Below are 19,871 nucleotides of genomic sequence, written 5' to 3' on the forward strand. Positions count from 1 at the left end.
AGCTGATCGATGTTTCTCTCTCATCGATGTTTCTAACTATCTCTCTCCCTTCCTCTCTGTAAAAAATCAATAAAATATATTTAAAAAAAAAATAAAGTTATCAGAGGGCAGATTATTACTTCTGTTTTACAGAGGGCTATCTGAAGCTCTATAAAAGATCCTGCAACATGTCCTCTTCTCCAGTTAAACAAGAAGAAGTTAATAAATATGCTAGCAAACTACATTTCTAGTATGCATCCTCATTTCTAGTATGCAATGACCCCTAACTATGTCCAGTGATTAAGGAAATGGAAGAATCTACTGCAATTATAAATTTGGAAAATCAACTCTCAACAGAAACTTCTTTTTGGTTACAAATACCAAAAAGAAGTTAGCATTCGAGTTATGATGAGCCAGGCACAATGCTCAACATTACACATAATGAATTTAATCCTAACGATCCTATTAAAGAGTGCTTATTACACCTGCGTTACAGATGAAGCAATTGCGGCTTAGAAATTAAGACAACAACTGACCAAAAAAACACATTTAAGCCCTAGCCAGTTTGCTCAATGGATAGATCGTCAGCCCACGGGCTGAAGGGTCCTGGGTTCGATTCCGATAAAGGGCACATATCTCAGTTGTAGGCTCAATCCCTGGCCCTGGTTGGGGTGTGTGCGGGAGGCAACCTATTGATGTGTCCCTCTCACATTGACGTCTCTCTCTCTGTCTCTCCCTCTCTCTTTCACTCACTCTAAAAAATCAATGGAAAAATATCCTCAGGTGAGGATTAACAAAAAAAGAAACTTATCTAATAACTCTGGAAGAATGAGAATTTGATCCTCATTCTGTAAGACTTTAATAAGAGTCTCTGCTTTTAAGTACTTCCTTATGGACTGACAAACACTATTTACCTATGGACGCCAGATTTACAAGGCAGCCCCAGAGTGGGGCTTCACATGGCCTGCAAGGGAGGCTGGCAACTGAGTGAGAAGTGCGCATGCCTTTATATCCAGATGCGTCATTCCGGAGCTCCTAGGTCAGCGGACACAGAGCTTTCTCTACAGAGCAGCGTGGGCTCTGTGGCGAGCCTCTCACCTCTACACAGTTTTGTGGGGGACTTCTTGGTAAGGTACCCTTTTTCTTAGCTGAGTTCAAATCTGATGAAAGGAACCTTTAATACAGCTTTGAGTTGGTAGCTAGAACTGAAGGCACCTACAGTTCACTGCACTCCTCCTGCCCGCCTTCCCTCTCTACTCTCCTTCCTCCCCGGTTCATCAGAGCAGCAGATACAACACCACTCTAGCAATTCCTTAAAAGCCTCCAAGTCTACAGGCCAGACTCTACATCCACATCACACAGCTTAAGCAGTCCTTACTGTTAACGACTGTGAGAAGTGGAATCGTCTCTCTACTCGAGAATCATTGGGTAATTTGAAAATAATCTTGACGCTTTCAGGGTCGTCAGGGGAAGGCTCAGGGGGCAGGCGCTCCAACTTCCTTTCCTTTTCCTCCTGTAAATTCTGTAGGAACACAAAGCAAAGGTGAGGTATGGCTCCGACTGGGAAACAAGAAATACAATCACCATATATTTGTGCATCCAAAGAAAAATTAGTAACTAATATGAGAAAAACTTGTTGGCAAGAGTCAGAACAACCAAATCCAGAGTACTAGTGCATCACATACACTATTTATTGACTGTATTCGGGTGTTAACTCTTCCAAAGAAGGGAATGAACAGAGGAACACTGGCTATAGCCAAGTGGTAATGCATAATGAAACGAGACCACACATGATGCCAAATGAGCCAACACTGCTGCTACGTGCGCCTGAAACTGCTGCAGTGAGTAAACAGCACCGTGACCTGTTTATTACCTACGTTTACTTTTCATGGAACAGCGCTGTTTCACCTTTTACTCGCTGGTGTATTTTTTAATTAAAATTTTTATAAATTTTAAAATACTTTTGGTGAAAATGTAGTGAACATATAAATGGCAAAGAGAGTTTAAATCACCCACAATCCCATCATCTTCTGGTATTTTTCCTTTCACACTCAAGAAGAGACCGGTTTGCCCTGGTCGCTGTGGCTCAGTTGGTTGGAGGGATAAGTGGGAGGCAACCAGTCATGTTTCTCTCCCTAAAATCAATAAAAATGATAGAAAAGACCGGTTTGGGAGTCATCAGGAGTAGAGGCAGGTTCATTACCTGCCGCCGCCTCTCCTCTGCCAGCTTTTGCTGTTTCACTTCCTCCTCCTTCCGCCGCTTCCGCTCTCGCTCCTCGCGTTTCTTTCTTTCTTTTTCCTGGTCGGCCCTGAGAGAGGCCAGGTAGGCCTCATCCTGCTGTTGCCTCAGCACCTGGGTCTGATTTCGTTCTTCCCTGCAGACAGATCAAAAGCACAGAAGGAAAAGGGCAGTCTCACCAAGCTCTGTGTTTTCTTACACTGACATTTTTGGGGGTAAAGAGTTTTACAATCTTGGCAGAGGACTATTTCACACTACTATAAAGGATTCCAAAGCAGAGTATGGTAGAATCTGAACAAGCCATCTCTTTTCCTAGTTTCATTTGGCAGAAGAAGAATTTTTTCCAAATCCTAACAAAAGTAACACAGTATAATTGTCATAAAATGATCATCAGAGCATATTTTACAGGTAAAGAACCCTTTGGGCCACACATTTTTGTATATGTCGCTTTCATAAAACCAAAAAAACACATACATACATCTTACAAGATTTGAAAAACATAGAAACGTCTTATTCAGAGTTCTAATAAACTAAGAGAAAACACTGTAACATTCTGGTGTACTTCCTATTTTCTCTCCAAAAAATGAAGTTTGTACATTAGGAGTCTGTGTGTCTATATAATTAAAATATACCAAAATTTTCAAAGTGGTGGTAGGATTATTTAAATTTCTTCTTTGAGCTTTTCTATGTTTTCCAAATTTTCTAAAACTAATATATATTACTTATAAAATGGGAAAAAGAGTTACAACCATTTCTTTCTACATTTAAGCTCTTTATATCAAGGCCCTGCTATTCTAAATGACACAATCTATATTCTTGAGCACAGAACCCTGTCTTGTATTTTGATTCACATCTCTAAGAACAGATGATCTGATGGAGAGTTAGGTCAAAGTACTTAACTATTTTAACACTAAATGGACAAAGCTTTTAAAGTTGTCTTAGAGAGAGAAGTCATGATTTGTGGAGCCCAAGGTCAGCTGGTCTCTCTCTCAGTTCTAGAGAGGAACTCCCCTGTACCTTTCTAGGCGTTCTGACACCAGGTAAGTCTGGTTTGCATCTATGATAAATGTCAGCTGATTAATGAGGTCATCAGGTTGAATGAGGCCTTCTAGCCGTCCCACCACAGTCATCCTCCGATCCTTCAGCATAATCATGGCCAGGAATGGATAGGTGTTCTCTCGTAAAGCCTGTGAAACTGACAGAAAAAAGGCCCAACAGGTCAGGGGCAGGACTTTGGGATAAAATACATCAACTTAGACTTTCTACAATGAGCAAGAGAGAACTGCTTTAATCCCAGCTGGGGAAGAGGGAGGTGTCATTTATTCTCTGCCTCGTTTCCCCCTTAGTTTCTTTAAAAGGTGTTTTTTATTTATTGTAGAGAGAGCGGAATGGAGAAAATGAGAGGGAGAAGGGGGGGGGGGAGGAAGGGGGAGGGAGAGAGAGAGAAATATTGATGAGATAGAAACATCATCAATCAGCTGCCTCCTGCATGTCCCCTAATGGGGATCGAGCCTACAACCCAGGCATGGAACCAGCGACCTCTTGGTGCATGAGTTGACATTCAACCACTTAGTCACACTGGCCAGGCTCCCTCTTATTTCTTAAATGATTTCTTTTGGTGGTGGTAGTTGTTCTTATATATTTGTGTTCCTATTCCCAGGTAATTATAGTAGAATAGACGAGGCTTTCCCGGTGGGGGTGTGGTGGTCACAATGATGCTAGGGAAGGCTGCAGAGTTCAAGGACAATGTCTGTTTGATGGGTAACAAAGGATTTATAAAACTCTAACTACTACTTAGCATAATTTTTCCCTATGGAAGAGGTCAAGCCTATAGGGAACAAGGCTTCAAGTCTTAGCCTTATGCTACTGGTGCTGATCTCCATCACCATCTTCTCTCCTCTTATCCAATCCCTTCCTTTCACCATGTCTTTTTTCACTCTGCAAAAAAAGCTAGCTTCTCTGTTTCAAAGGCGTTTGTCAAGTTGGATTCTAAATAACCAAGATTTTACCACAAGTTTTACCTATGATTTCCTTACAGTTTAAGAGATTTTGCAAGTTTTTATAAAAATATCTTTAGTCTCACCGAAACCGGTTTGGCTCAGTGGATAGAGCGTGGGCCTGCGGACTGAAGGGTCCCAGGTTCGATTCCGGTCAAGGGAATGTACCTGGGTTGCGAGCACATCCCCAGTAGGAGATGTGCAGGAGGCGGTTGACTGATGTTTCTCTCTCATCGATGTTTCTGACTCTCTGTCTCTCTCTCTTCCTCTCTGTAAAAAATCAATAAAATATATTTAAAAAAAAAATATCTTTAGTCTCGCCCTAACCGGTTTGGCTCAGTGGATAGAGCATCGGCCTGCGGACTCAAGGGTCCCGGGTTCAATTCTGGTCAAGGGCATGTACCTTGGTTGCAGACACATCCCCAGTGGGGGGTGTGCAGGAGGCAGCTGATGGATGTTTCTCTCTCGTTGATGTTTCTAACTCTCTATCCCTCTCCCTTCCTCTTTGTAAAAAATCAATAAAATATATTTTTTTAAAAATATATCTTTAGTCTCCTATCCACCATCCACCCTCCAAAGCTGTATTAATTAGCATGGCAAATGCATGCTGTAGGAACTTAGAGACGTTTAAAAACCAATTGGGAGTAAAGATTCAGATTCCAGGATGTAGGCAAACATCTGTTGCAGCTTTGGTTCTCAGGATCTAGCATAGTGGCTGATATGCTAGTATTCACTCAAAAGTTGCTGAACAGAAGTAGCTGCACTATAACTACATTTTTTTTCCCCACTGGAAGCCCTTATGTTTCATACTGACTTCTAAAAATACTGTAAGAGTCATTATCAGCAAAGAGCTGAACTTTCTGAATCCCTATCGGCACTCAAGGTACTCAAATAACTAACTCATTGTGCAAGAAGCTCTATTAAAATTACTGATGATGAGAATAAGCTCTTCAGTAAGAAGCCCATTAAGATTAAAGGCAAGCCCTTGACTGATGTGGCTCAGCTGGTTGGAGTCATCCTGTACACCAGAAGGAACTGATGGCTTCAATTCCTAGTCAGGGAATATACGCAGGTTAGAGGTTCAATCCCTAACTGGGGCATGTTGTGGAAGGCAACAGAACTATGTTTTTGTTTCGCTCTCTCTAAAATCAATTAAAAAAACCAAAACATATCCTCAGGTGAGGATTATTAGAATGGACCAGAGTGGGGGTCTGGATGAACAAAGGTAAAGGGATCAGGAAGTGCAAACTGGCAGATACAGTCACGGGGATGTAAAGTATAGCATAGGGAATATAATCAATTATATCGTTTTAACTATGCAGGGTGCCAGGTGGTGTTAGACGTATTGGGGGGATCACTCCATAAGTTATATAAATGTCTAAGCACTATGCTGTACACCTGAAACTAATACTGAATGTCAACTGTAATTGAAAAAAAATGTTTTAATTAAAAAAAGAAAGAAAAGCATGGGCTAAAGTCTAAAAAACCTGAGCTTACTCCAAAACTTGCTAACTGTGTGATTGTGGACAGGCTTCAATCTCTAAGCCTGTTTCCTACACCAGGAAGTGGAGGTGTAATACAACCTTCTCTCTCAGGACTGCTGAGAAGATTAAATGAGATAATGTATAAGTAGCAACTAGCATTGTGTCTACCATAGAATAATCATGCAATAAATGGCAAGTCTTTCCAGGTTACTCCAAAGATATCCCTATAATCACAATGAGGCAGAAGAAACACAACTTACCCCTGTAGCCCTCAGGCTTGTTTGTGGAGCACGCCCAGAAGAGCATCCTAGTGTTTATTAGTGAAATAACTTCAGGGGCACAGAGGGTGTTGCTGTGGAGAGGGATAAAAAGAACAGGAGAGAACTTGCTTACTGTAAACTCTCAGCAGGATAAGGTCAGAAGAGAAAGAAAATGACCAATCCACTCACCGACAGAATTCATCAGAGTCCTGGTGATCATCTCCATGAAGATAAACCAAGAGAAAGCGAAGCTCCCGCTTGGCATCATTCAGTGCCTGTGGGAAACAGAAGATCACTAATTATTAGGATGACTGTACCTTGAGCTTTTAATTAGGCTAATGGTCCTAATGGATACATTTAGGAACAAAAGGAGAAATGAGGAAAAAAAGTAAGCAAAAAATCAAAAGTCCTGGACTACTACTCTCACACCCATGGAGTTTATCTCCCTATGCAAAGTCCATGCTAACAAGCATTAATAAAAACATTTTAGTTGTATCAGGCACCTGAGAGTAGAGAGCTGACAAATAAAGGTCCCCAACAAATCACAGACGTCAGCTATTGCCAGTCTAAAGGAAGATAAAAACAGGAGTGTCTGACCACCTGAAAAGGGAGGTGAGAATTTTGCCACTTTACGCTCCGACATCCTTGAAAACAAAAAATACTGCAAAGATGATCCCAGGCTATCTACCAAGCAGGAATGAGGGACGGTGGGACCCAAAGATGCTCTAAAGAGCATGGGGTTGAAAAGATCTTCAAAGACCAGGCTAGTGTCCAAGATTCCCGTGTGTGCTTTTGCATTTGCATAATCGTAGTCCATTACAATTCAACATCAGGATCACAGCAGAGAGAGTGTATGAGAGGTGCCTATCTCATTCAGTATCGCCAGCACTGAGCACAATGACTAGCATATAGTAGGTGCCTAATGCTTATCCAGTGGGGTGGGAGCAGCCAGTGAGGGAGACTGAGAAAAAGCAGATGTGAGAGAATCAAAGCAGGAAGCGAGAGTAAGCACTTTTCTATTTCTCCAGATAGATTTGGGAATCCTGGGGGCTATAGAATACAACTACCCTTTGGCCTATGCCTATAGTGTTATTTCTACAGTTTTCTCTGGCAAGCTAGAAATACACTTAAAACCCATAGAACTCTTCATTTTCACCCCGAGGTAACAAGTCAAATGTTGGTGAGGTTTGGGCTACTGAGATGTGCTGCCTTGAATCTATGGTCTATGCCCTTATTCAACTCTGTGAGGGATCAAAGAAGACTTCAGGCTTTGCCTTCAAGGTATAGGAAAGAAGACACTGACACAAATAACTAAATACAGAGAAAAACGTGAAATTACTATAAGATTAAAAACAACACTATGAAAGCACTACTTAAATCGCAAAGTAGGCCAGGGTAGGACATAACAATCACTAAAGGGCATAAGAAGGGAATGACATGAGCTGGTTGAAGGATGGGTAAGATCTAATTAGCAAAAATGTGAGGACAGCATTGCAGGTGGAGGGAACAGCAAAAGCAAAGGCACAGAGGTGGGAAAGTACAGACTGTTCAGGAAGCAGTTTAGCTGGAACCTAGGATATTGGGGAAACAAGTTATGCGGGTAAGACCTCAAAGGGAGGTTAGGATTAGATCAAGGAGGGCCCAGCTAGAAGGTTTGGTCCTTTTTTCTGTAAATAGTTAAGAGCAATTTAAGGTTTCTCAGTAAAAGAATGATCATGACATGATCAGTGCTGGGCTTTCCTTTCCTTTGTGGAGAGAATCATATCAATAAATTGGCATCTATATGGTTTGTGGCACTGACCTGGCTGTACGTTCCCTGGTAGAAGACAGGGTGTGCCCTCCCATATTTTTCTTCAAAAGAGTGCATAAATGAAACAATGTCCCCAACGGGGTCAGTGACCCGGCTGCGAGGGTCAGGCCGTATAAAACGAAGAGCAAACCTGGGGAGGAAGGAATAAATATCACATGAATTGGCTTACTGTAGTGCATGTGGGTGGGCCAGTTTGTAAAGATTCCTGTACCAGAGGCACGGCAGCAAACGGAGGTGGGGAGTGGACCTCAAAACTGAGATGAGAGCCTGGCTCAAAAGCTGCAAAGCAGCAAGTGTTGTTCCATCACCTACCTATTCAAGAAGAATGTGAACTACGAGGATTATAAATTTCAATACTGACCCTAATAAACCCTGAGTGCTCTCTGCAGAAAAATTTACAGCTAGAAGAACTGGGAAAGAAAGACACAGTATCCAAAAGATCATGGATCAAGCTGTGCCCCAGACTCTCCATATGGGCACCATCTATATGGGAGGCACAAGGCACGTGGCTACCAAAATTTAAATTAAGTAAAATACAACAAAAATTTCAGTTCCTCAGTCACTCTAGGAATTTTGAATTTTTAGTGCATACTCCCAAGCTATTCGAATTATGGACAGGAACTTGAAACCTGAACTTGTAGTCATGATTTACTTGCTCTTCAAAGGGGCAAGTAAATTCTGCATGATGATTTATGGTTGATGGCATCCTCAGAGGAGACTGTTGAATTGATCTAGAGTGCACTGGCAGATTTGGGGGCCTGGCAGCTATTGTAAGATAAAGGATGGTTTGTTTCTAAAGAGCCCATCTTATTTTATTTGCATAGCACCATTTATTTGTCCTTTGGATTTCCATAGAAGGCAATGTTACACAACATTAAACAAGTTGCTTAGATGATACAGTTTTCTTAAAATTAGTAACACATGCCCGGCTAGCATTGCTCAGTGACTGAGCCTCCACCTATGAACCAGGAGGTCACAGTCTGATTCCTGGTTAGGGGACAGGACTGAGTTTCGAGTTTGATCCCCAGTGTGGGGCATGCAGGAGGCAGGTAGCCAATCAATGATTCTATCTGTCTTTCCCTCTCCATTCTTCTCTGAAATTAATAAAAATAACATATATATTTCAAATTAGTAACACATGCCATGCATATTTTTTTCCACGGAAAACAAACAATATTCATATACTTGAGAAAACTTCAGCACAGAAAAGGTGACTAAACTATGACACTTTCCTTACCAAATCTTAAAATAATTGCAATTCCTTACCCCCTCAAACTCCTAATGTGTAGTAGTATACAATTTCACTTGGAATTTCTCCTGAGTAATCAAATCAAACTGACTGACACAAACATTCCAGAGCAAATTAAAAACAAATGTAAGAAGCTGTGTACAGTCAAATAAATGATGACATTAGGGAGACTAAACTTTAAGTGGTGAGCACACAATGCACATACAGATATATTATAGAATCATACACTTGAATCTTATATAGTCTTATTAACCAATGTCACCCAATAAATTTAATTAACAAAAAAGCTGTTTATGTGAGTAGAAATCCTGTAGAAGATTGATGTTTGATAACTTTCTCTGAAATTAGTTTTAGGATTATCTTAATAGTCGTTAAGTTCCATTTCGATGAATGAATGGATAAAGGATTTACCTTTTTTGTTTCTCATTATAATATACTGGAGTCCCAGTGCACGACATTCGTGCACTGAGGAGGGGGGGTCCCCTCAGCCCAGCCTGTGCCCTCTCGCAGTCTGGGACCCCTCAGGAATGTCTGCCTGCCGGCTTAGGCCTGTTCCCCCGAGAGGAGTGGGCCTAAGCCGGCAGGTGGACATCCCCTGAGGGGTCCTTAGCGCTGCATCGGGGGCAGGAGAGGCTCCCACCACCGCTGCTGCACTGGCCAGCTGCGAGCCCGGCTTTTCTGCTGAGCGGCGCTCCCCCTGTGGGAGCGCACTGACCACCAGGGGGCAGCTCTTATGTTGAGCGTCCACCCCCTGGTGGTCAGTGAGTGTCATAGCGACCTGTCATTCCACTGTTGGATTGATTTGCATATTAGGGTTTTATCATAAAGGATACTTTAGGACAATTAGCTTAAAAAAATAGAGATATCAACTTGGTCTTCATTAAGATTTTAAAGGTTTTTACATGCTCATTCTTAAATAAACAGGGATGAAAAGAGTACTAATTGGTTAATTGTTGATCTATAAGAACTTTGCTAAAGCAAGAAAGCCATTAAGCAAGCAGGCTCCTAAAACACTAAATGGCCCTGGCCAGCATTGTTCAATGGTTAGAGTGTTGGCCAGAGTACTGAATCCCAGTCAAAGGCATACCTGGGTTGCAGGTTCCATCGATCCCCCACCCCAGTTCGGGTGTGTGTGGGAGGCAACCAATCGATGTGTTTCTCTCTCACATAGATGTTTCTCTCCCCCCTTGTCTCCCTCCCTTTCCTCTAAAAAAAAAAAAAAAAAAAAAAAAAAAAATCAATGGAAAAAATATTCTCAGGTGAGGATTAACAAAACAACAACAAAAAGACACTAAATGACCAAGGTAAAAGGTGTTGTCTGAACCTTGCACTTCTACAGCTGCTGGGCCCTCACATTAGACCTCTCTCTATTCCCTAAAGCAGCGGTCGCCAACCTTTCGGACCTCGAGGACCACCAGTTGGCGACCACTGCCCTAGAGCCAGGCAAAGGCTATCCCACATTTGAGGGAGGTATGAGTTATCCTATATGCAAGGTCCAGACCACAGATTCAAGCTCTACCTATTGGCCCATAAACATTTTAGTTCCCTATAAAGCCTAGGTGTGGGTTCATCTACTACTCAGCTCTAGACCAGACACCCAAACCTAATGTGCCAGCAATTTGGAACCCCTGGACATTTTCTAGCCCTGGCTTCTCTGTAGCTTCTAGTGCTGAGCTCTCCAAATGGTACATGAAGAAAGCAAGAAAAAAGGTTAAGTGTGAAGCAAGGGGGTATACATACACAAAGGCTCCAGTATTATCAGCCTGAACAGAAGGAATTGTATAGGAGTGTCTAGAGAGGTGAAACTTGTAAGGGAGTCTGGAGAAAAGTGAATAATCTGAGAGCAGGATAATTTTTTTGGATTATCAGTAGTCAGATGGAGTTATCTAGATGGGTTAGGGTAAAAATTACAAGTAATCTGAAGCTAGTAGATATGGTGGTTAGAAAGGAAAGGGTGAATTAACTAGAGAATGTTGAGGTGACAAACATGGTGGGAGGAGGGAAGATAATAATAAATGTGGTAGATTCTTGAAAACGATAAGCAAGACTAGTTTCAAACAATTTCATTTCACATCATCTATTATGTTTGAATAATTTAAAATATTTTCATACTTCATAAAAAGATTGTTTAAGAGGAATATTCAATCTGATGTCAAATTGCCAAATCAAAATTGATAGAGTATAAATCTTATTTTGGTCTACCTTTCCGCTTCAAAGTCTACCTTATTGCTAACACATAAATACAAAGGTACGTACCTAAATATATCAAGTATTGTGTAATAGGTAAACCGGAATGGAAGCATTATCAAGTAATAACCCCATCCGAGCAGCCCCTGAAATTCCAAAAATAAAGTTAGATACCATTCATTCATTCACTAATACCTTACAACAAGGCTAGTTCAATTTTTTACTCTGTTTGTTCTTCATGTGATTTCTCCCTTTGCAATATGGTTGGTTCCTCTTCCTGGCCACCTCAGTCTCCTTAAAGACCATCTTTGATCTCATTTCATTTAATACTATCATATATTTTTCTTTTATCACACAATTTTTGAATTAAAATCTGCTCCAACAATTTTTCTGCATTTACTTATAATAGCTGACAAACTCAATTGCAAGTTTTCCTCCCCAAATCATAATTATTCCTTCTTTCCTTTTTTCACATTTACGTATTAAAATATGGTATGCTGCCGAAACCGGTTTGGCTCAGTGGATAGAGCGTCAGCCTGCGGACTGAAAGGTCCCAGGTTCGATTCCGGTCAAGGGCATGTACCTTGGTTGCGGGCACATCCCCAGTAGGAGATGTGCAGGAGGCAGCTGATCGATGTTTCTCTCTCATCGATGTTTCTAACTCTCTATCTCTCTCTCTTCCTCTCTGTAAAAACTCAATAAAATATATTTAAAAAAAAAAATATGGTATGCAGAAATAGCAAGAAAGAAAACTTTTACTGCCTTGGACATGTATACAGTTGACAATTATATTAACCACAATTATAAATCTCCATATAGCTGCTAATCTTAGTAATAATGCTAATTATTACTTTAACAATGTTGATTATTGCTGCTGTTGTAATTAGCATATGTAGAGAGAGGTTTATAGTTTACAAAGCATTTCTTTTTTTTTTTTAAATATATTTTATTGATTTTTTACAGAGAGGAAGAGAGAGAGATAGAGAGTTAGAAACATCGATGGGAGAGAAACATCGATCAGCCACCTCCTGCATATCTCCTACTGGAGATGTGCCCGCAACCCAGGTACATGCCCTTGACCGGAATCGAACCTGGGACCTTTCAGTCCGCAGGCCGACGCTCTATCCACTGAGCCAAACCGGTTTTGGCAGCATTTCTTATATATCATATTGTGTTAACCTGAAACCGTCCCTGTGTCCATAGCCAGGGAGCTCTGGAGCCTCATAGCTAACATAAGGGCTTAAAACACTGAGACAAGCCCAAAACAAACTAAGGAAACACTGGGATATACAATTGCTATAGGAATCCATCTGCTCTTCTACTTCAAAATACCCCAAAACAACTACTTAGAAACTCCATTTTAAAACACTGTCAAGTGCTCACAAAAGGTATAATGACGGAAGAAATTCTAACTGCTACAAAGTTAAAGGGAGTACTCTCTTGGAATTCTAAATCCAAGTACAAGAGGTCAGTGTAACTCCAAGAATTACGAGTAACTCCATGCCCTAGCTGGTTTGGCTCAGTGGATAGAGTGTCGGCCTGCAGAATGAAGGGTCCCAGGTTCAATTCTAGTCAAGGACACATGCCCAGTTGCAGACTCAGTCCCCTGTAGGGGGCATGCAGGAGGCAGCTGTTCAATCATTCTCTCTTATCACTGATGTTTCTATCTCTCTCCCCCTCTCCCTTCCTCTCTAAAATATACATATTTTTAAATATATATTTAAAAAGAGAAACTCCAGAAAGTTCTCTGGAGTCCATTACCAGTACTGTATTCACATCTGACCTCCCTAATTAGACTGTGAGCAATGTGAAAGGGAGAACTGGCTCATCATTCATCTCTGGATCCCCAGCAGCCAAATACCAGGTCCACTGGAGCGCTCTTAAAGCTGAATTTAACTGTACCACTTCCTTGCTACTAACCCTTAAAGACTAATTTTAAAGATATGGTGAAGGCTCTCAACAAAGATTCCAAGCATTTCCCTAGAATTAGCTTAAAATTAAGTAAAATAAAGCAACAAAGAACTCAGTAAACATTCTAACTTAAAAGTGGAGGTCTAGCCCTGCCCGGGTGGCTCAGTTGGCTGGAGTGTCGTCCCATATTCCCAAAAGGTTTGCAGCTTGGATCTCCAGTCGGGGCTCATGTGTGAGGCAAAGGATCAATGTTTCTCAAACTGATGCTTCTCTCTCTCTCTCCCTCACCCCTCCTCTCTCTCTAAAATCAATAAGACCATACATATTCTTGGGTGAGGATTAAAAAACAAAAAAGTGGAATATCTAGTCAACATGTAGCAAACATTTTTAGACATGTAAATACAATTACTCAAAAAACAAGGTGCAGAAACTGTTTCAAATAACTGGCAAAAAACCCCCCTACCCCAAGACACACACAAAATGGGCAGTTACTATATCACTTCATTAAAGAATCAAGGAAGTGGGAAGGAATGTGGGCTCAAGGGGAAAAAAGAATCAAGGGAAAATAATAAACCTAATAAATCTACCAAGGAGCCAGGTCCAGCTCTCCATTCTGAGTATCTCTCTTGCTCCTATCACACAGAGACCAACACAACCACGTGAATGGACTTATAAAGGGGGGAATTCCAGTGATGAAGTCACTTGCCCTTGGTTGCGGTCTTGAGACAACATAGCTGTAGATCCTGTGGTCGGCTGTGTTCACCTGCAGGGGTCGTGATGGAGGTGGGTTGAAAACACTTGGTACACCCTCTTGCTCATTCAATCTGTCCTGTACAGCAGCCTGAGAAGGAAAAAAGTGTAGAAAGAATTTCAGTGATGCTCAAATCAACTCAGAAGAAGAGATAAGGCAACTGTTGCTTGGTGTTATAAAACAGGTAACCTGAGAAGTGTTATCTTCTTGGACCTGTCACTTGTTATGGTGGGAGATAATGTGTGGTATGACTCCAGAATCCACAGACAACAGAGCAATACAAAGAACTTGTCTGGAAGCACCATTTATGCAGCAAGCACACTGCTTTTATTCAGATGGCTTGTGCTATTGAGGGTGGCTGGGAAGAAAGGTGCTTCAATGTACAAGCCTAAGGAGAGCCACCTACAGAATATACAACATAGAAAAAAAAGAGAGAGAGAGAGAGAGAGAGAGAGAGAGAGAGAGAGAGAGAGAAAGAGAATACATTGTAGACAATGCCCCTAAAAAAAAGAACATAACCCTACAAAAGCATGAAAATAGATTAAAGATAGAATTTTCTTAATAAATAAAAACATAGAAAAAATAACTGATATGAGATTTTTCATAAACAAACAAAAAAATAAGAAAATAAACCAGTCCCTAGCAAGTCTCATTTTAAAAAAAGGAAAATAAACATTGAAAAGAAAACAGAAGAGGGGATAACAGGACAGATACAGAAGAAAGTAAAAGATATGCTAAAAAACTTGAAAATCTCTAAAAAGAAAGAATTTTCTAAGAAAGCTTACCAAGAAAGATCTAGGAAACAGATTATGAATGACGGGGGAAAACATAGAGAAAGGCAGAAACAAGTATTTTCTTTCCTTTTTTAAAAAAATAGGGTTTTATTGATTTCAGAGAAGAAGGGAGAGGGAAAGATAGAAACATCAATGATGAGAGAGAATCATCACGCCCCCTACTGAGAATTGAGCCCACAACCCAGGCATGTGACTGACTGGGAATCGAACCTTGATCTCCTGGTTCATGGGTCAATGCTCACATTGAGCCACACTGGCCGGGCACAAGTATTTTCTTTCAAATCTATGCTATTTATACTTCTCAACTCATTTTATCAGGTAAAGTCATTTTATAAAGCCAGCATATTCTTGAAGTGAAAATCTAATGAGGAGATAGTACAAAAATATCATGTAAAGCAACATCATTCCCTATGCCTCAAATGCAATTCCCTCAAAATTTTCACATTCAGGCACATTCATTTCATTTGTATTCAGGCGTCAGCTCAAATGTAACCACCTCCTCAAAAAAGCCTTACTTGACCACCCTATTTAAAATAACTTCTTGCCCGGCCAGCATAGCTAAGTGGTTGAGCATCTACCTATAAACCAGGAGGTCACGGTTCAATTCCCAGTCAGGACACATGCCCGGGTTGTGGGCTCAATCCCCAGTAGAAGGCGTGCAGGAGGCAGCCAATCCATGATTCTCATCGTGGATGTTTCCATCTCTCTCTCCCTTCCTCTCTCTGAAATCAATAAAATATATTAAATAAATAAATAATTTCTCAAAAAAAGAAAATAAATCAAAATAAGTTCTTAGATCCTATTACATTTCCTACACTCATTCATAGCACTTATTATGAGCACAAATTATCTAGACTTAAGTTTCATGAGAGTAGGGACTTAGTTTCATTCAGTGGCAGGATGCCAGAGCCTAAAATTTAATGGATCAGAAACAGGTTCATTCAGGAATACATGTATTTTCAGAAATCCAGCACCCTATTCAAGTAACATACCATAATTGAAACAGTAATTTCAAGAGATCAAAGGGTGTTTGATAAAATTCAACATCCACTCTATTTTGTTGTTAATCCTCACCCAAGGATATAAGGATATTTTTCCCATTGATTTTTTTAGAGAGAAGGGAAGGGAGGAAATGGGGAAATATACTAGTTAACAAAACCAGTAAAAACAAATATCTCTACTCAAATGGATCTATCTCAAAACAACCACCAATATCACAGTAATCACAGTAATAACAAAACAAGAAATGTTATAGTGAGGACAAGATGTTTGCTATCACCATTATTAACTGACATTGAAAAAAACAACAGTTTTCCCCCAAAGAGCCATTAAATACACACACACACTGAGTGGCAAGATTATTATGACCACCTAATCTGTAGGCAGATTAGGTATAATTTCGCTCTGAAGTTGCTAGAGGGCCAGATCATTATAAACGGCTGAACAGCACAACATACCTAAGTATCATTGCTGATCAAGTTCATCCTATCATGTAGATGGCGTATCCCAATGGAGATGGCTTCTTCCAACAAGACAATGCGCCATGCCATGGTGCTCGTATTGTGCAGGAGTGGTTTCAAGAACATGAGGGAGACTTTACCTTGCTTAGGTGGCCCCCACAATCACCAGATCTCAATCCAATTGAGCATTTGTGGGACGAAGTTAAAAGGGCCATCAGGCAGCTGGTTCCACAACCATCAAATCTCACAGAACTGGACGGTGCGATTCAACAGACATGGTGTCAGATTCCTCGCATCATCTTTCAACATCTCGTGGAGTCAATGCCAAGAAGAATTGCTGCAGTACTGAAGGCAAAAGGTGGCCCAACGAAGTACTGATGGGGTGGTCATAATAATCTGGCCACTCAGTATACACACACACAAGGAGTAGGCACTATATTGAGGAATTTGGTCACTACCTTTTCTATTTTATAAACTTTGATCATAAAGCTTCACTTTTTCTACCCATTATTTTTAAAATATATTTTTACTGATTTCAGAGAGGAAGGGAGAGGGAGAGGATAGCAATATTAACGATGAAAGAGAATCATTGATCGGCTGCCTCCTGCACGCCCCACACTGGGGATCAAGCCCACAACCTGGGCATGTGCCCTGACTGGAAACTGAACTTTGACCTCCTGGTTCATAGGTCAACACTCAACCACTGAGCCATGCTGGCCGCGCTACACATTCATTTTTTGATTTGAGAGAGACAGAAAAAAGAGATAGAGAAACATAATTTGTTGTTCCACTTATTTATGCTTTCATTTATATACTCATTGATTGATTCTTGTATGTGCCCTGACCGGGGATTATACTTGCTATCGGGACAACGCTCTAACCAACTGAGCTACTCAGTCAGGGTCCACACATTCATTTTTAAAGACTTAAAGAGTTGGAAATTTGAAAACCAGCTCTACTAAAAGAAAAGATTACAGCTGTGGAAAAATACATGTCTTTGAATCATTATTAGACCATGGAAAAAGAAATAAGCTCAGCCCTGACTGGTTTGGCTCAGTGGATAGAGCATCGGCCTGCAGACTGAAGGGTCCCAGGTTCGATTCAGGTCAAGGGCACATGCCCGGGTTACAGGCTCAATCCTTAGTGGGGGGTGTGTGGGAGACAGCCAATCAATGATTCTCTCTCATCATTGATGTTTATATTTCTCTCTTCCTTTCCCTTCCTTTCTGAAATCAATAAAAATATATTTTAAAAAGAAAGAAGCTCAGAATAAATCCTGTTGTACCTCTATGTTCCAGTTATGCTGTTCCAAGGTATGTCGACATTGATCCATAGATTCTATGCCAGTCAAATCCTGGAAAGGATAAAATCAAAAAGTTACTTAGGGAAAAAGCAACAGTACATTTGTAGATATTTTTATCCCTAATAGACTACTTATGAATACTTCTGCGAAAATATACTAAAAAGTGTTGAAGGTACATGGTCAAATTCGGTAAAATTTCACTATTCAGAATTTGTCCAATCAGTTACAGCAGAGATTTTTCCCACAGAACAAAACAAATGAAAATTCCTTATCTTTTAAACCTTCAAGGCAGTGTCACCCCATGCACTGAAAGGCTGCCCGTTGAATTCCCAGTCAGAGCACACACTTTGGCCATGTACGGAAGGCAGCCTATTGATCTCTCTCTCTCCCCCTTCCTCTCTCTAAGCATGTCCTCAGGTGAGGAATAAACAACAAAAACCTTCCAGACTTCCAATTAAGAAGACAACTGATTAATATTCTACTATCAAAAGATTTCTTCAACCTCTAAGTCCAACAAAATATTTTTCAATGCTAAACAACTATTCTACTTATAATATATAACGATATAATAATGCAGGTTTCCTGCAAAATAATGACTTTCATTAACTTGCATTGTTTTATCTATTGGCATATAACCTAACTTACAATGAAGTTGTACATATAAATTATGTACAACTTTTTATTAAATTGAGTCTGTAATTCAAATGTTTCCCTATAATAAGTATTTTCCCTACTCCCTTCTCCTTGGACTGTTCTCAGGTTTCACTTTGTCTCTAACCGAAGTTCCTACTCTGGCTCCCTCTTTTTCCATACCTGTCAACACAGGAAGTTCCCTAAGGATGAGTCCGTAGTTGTTTTTTTTCACTCTCTACACCTCTCTCCTTGGCAATCTCATTTAATACTCAGCCTTCAACCACCCTTTCTACTCAGATGACTCCTAATTTAATTTCTGGACCCACCATCTCTTCTGAAGTTTAGGAGCATTTTTCCAATTGCCTAGTCAATACTTCCACCAAATGTGGCACCGGTACCTCAAGTGTATCATTAAACTACTATATGTACCCGGCCAGTGTGGCTCAGTGGTTGAGTATCGACCCAAGAACCAAGGTCACCGGTTTGATTCCTGGTCAGGGCACATGCCCGGGCTGCTGGCTAGATTCCCAGTGGGGGGTGTGGAGGACGCAGCCGAGTGAAGATGTTTCTCTCTCATTGATGTTTCTATCTTTCTGTGCCTTTCCCTTCCTTTCTCTCTAAAAATCAATAAAAACATTAAAACACACACACACAAACAAACACTATATGTGTTAACACCCAACCACCCTCCCAAATATCCTGGCTCAGGTACATCTGGAACCTGAGCTTCATCTTTAAGTACTCTATCCTTGAACTCCACACTTCATCGATAATCAAGTTTTGACCATTTCCTGTATTACACCTGCAACCACATTTCCATTCCCACAGCCAGCATCTTTAATCAAGCTTTTGTAACACCTCCAGTGAACTGTCAAGATAACTTAATTTCTTTTCCTCCTTCTAACTCTTCTTCCTATATGTTGACTGAATAATGAATTCCAAAATCCTTAGCTCTCCTTAGAGGGAGAGAGACACATGGATTGCACAGGCCCCAACTGGGGGGTCAAACCTGGAACCCAGGTACATGCCCTTGACTTGAAATCCAGCCCATAACACTTCTGTGCACGGGACAAAGCTCTAACCACTGAACCATGCCGGCCAGGGCCAGACCTCCATTTTTAATACCATTGTCCAAAAAAGAAACTAGGTTCCTTGGAGAAGTAACTGATTCTAGGACAGGGACAGGAACTATACAAAATGAGCCTGGAGAATTGTGTAGTGACAGAAAGTAAGGACGTGTTAAAAAAAACAAACCACCACCCACAATAATTGGATAGTCATGAATTATAATCCAAATTACAAAATAAACATCCATGAGTCCATACTGATATAACTATATAGTGGAGAGAACTGACAAACTACCTCGGCCAAGTGATCAACTCTATCAGTGTCCTGGTGATTTTACTATTTGCATAATTGTTCTAATACTTTGGTTTCTCAATTCCTTGCCTACTGTTCCTCCATTCACTCTTGAGGTCAAACTCTAGACCTCACTATAATCATAACTGCAAACCCCTGCACACTCTCCCTCCATATTCTTCTACCTTTTCAACTTCCTCCATCTAATGCCGTCTCTAAATTTTTCAACTCTGCCAGGACCTACAATCCATTGACCGAACTACCTTTTCACTGAGCCTCAGAACCTCTCATATCCTCATTTCCCATCTTATTCATCATAAATTCCAGAGTCAAATATAATAATCACTCTTTCTTGCACACATCCAACTCCTTTGCCCTCTATCACAATCATATTCCCTTGGCTAAACCACAATCTTCTAAAATTCCAAATCTCACCCTCGCTGGTTTTGCTCAGT

General features: G+C 40.7%; 1 protein-coding gene across 2 annotated transcripts in view; it reads right to left on the bottom strand.

Moving 5' to 3' along the window:
* FAF2 (Fas associated factor family member 2) overlaps positions 1-19,871 on the bottom strand; it is a 38,761-nt gene that overhangs the window by 5,586 nt on the left and 13,304 nt on the right. For both annotated transcript variants that reach the window (XM_081091177.1, XM_081091178.1), the window contains exons 2-10: positions 17,407-17,475; positions 13,823-13,957; positions 11,275-11,351; positions 7,761-7,899; positions 6,149-6,234; positions 5,960-6,051; positions 3,236-3,413; positions 2,183-2,354; positions 1,358-1,501 (exon numbers count right to left, since the gene is read on the bottom strand). In XM_081091177.1, the coding sequence (XP_080947303.1) occupies positions 1,358-1,501; positions 2,183-2,354; positions 3,236-3,413; positions 5,960-6,051; positions 6,149-6,234; positions 7,761-7,899; positions 11,275-11,351; positions 13,823-13,957; positions 17,407-17,475 (1,092 nt within the window). The remainder of the gene's footprint in view (positions 1-1,357; positions 1,502-2,182; positions 2,355-3,235; positions 3,414-5,959; positions 6,052-6,148; positions 6,235-7,760; positions 7,900-11,274; positions 11,352-13,822; positions 13,958-17,406; positions 17,476-19,871) is intronic.

Source organism: Myotis nattereri (genome assembly GCF_964212035.1).
Source record: "Myotis nattereri genome assembly, chromosome: 5".
In the NCBI taxonomy this organism is placed as follows: Eukaryota; Metazoa; Chordata; class Mammalia; order Chiroptera; family Vespertilionidae; genus Myotis; species Myotis nattereri.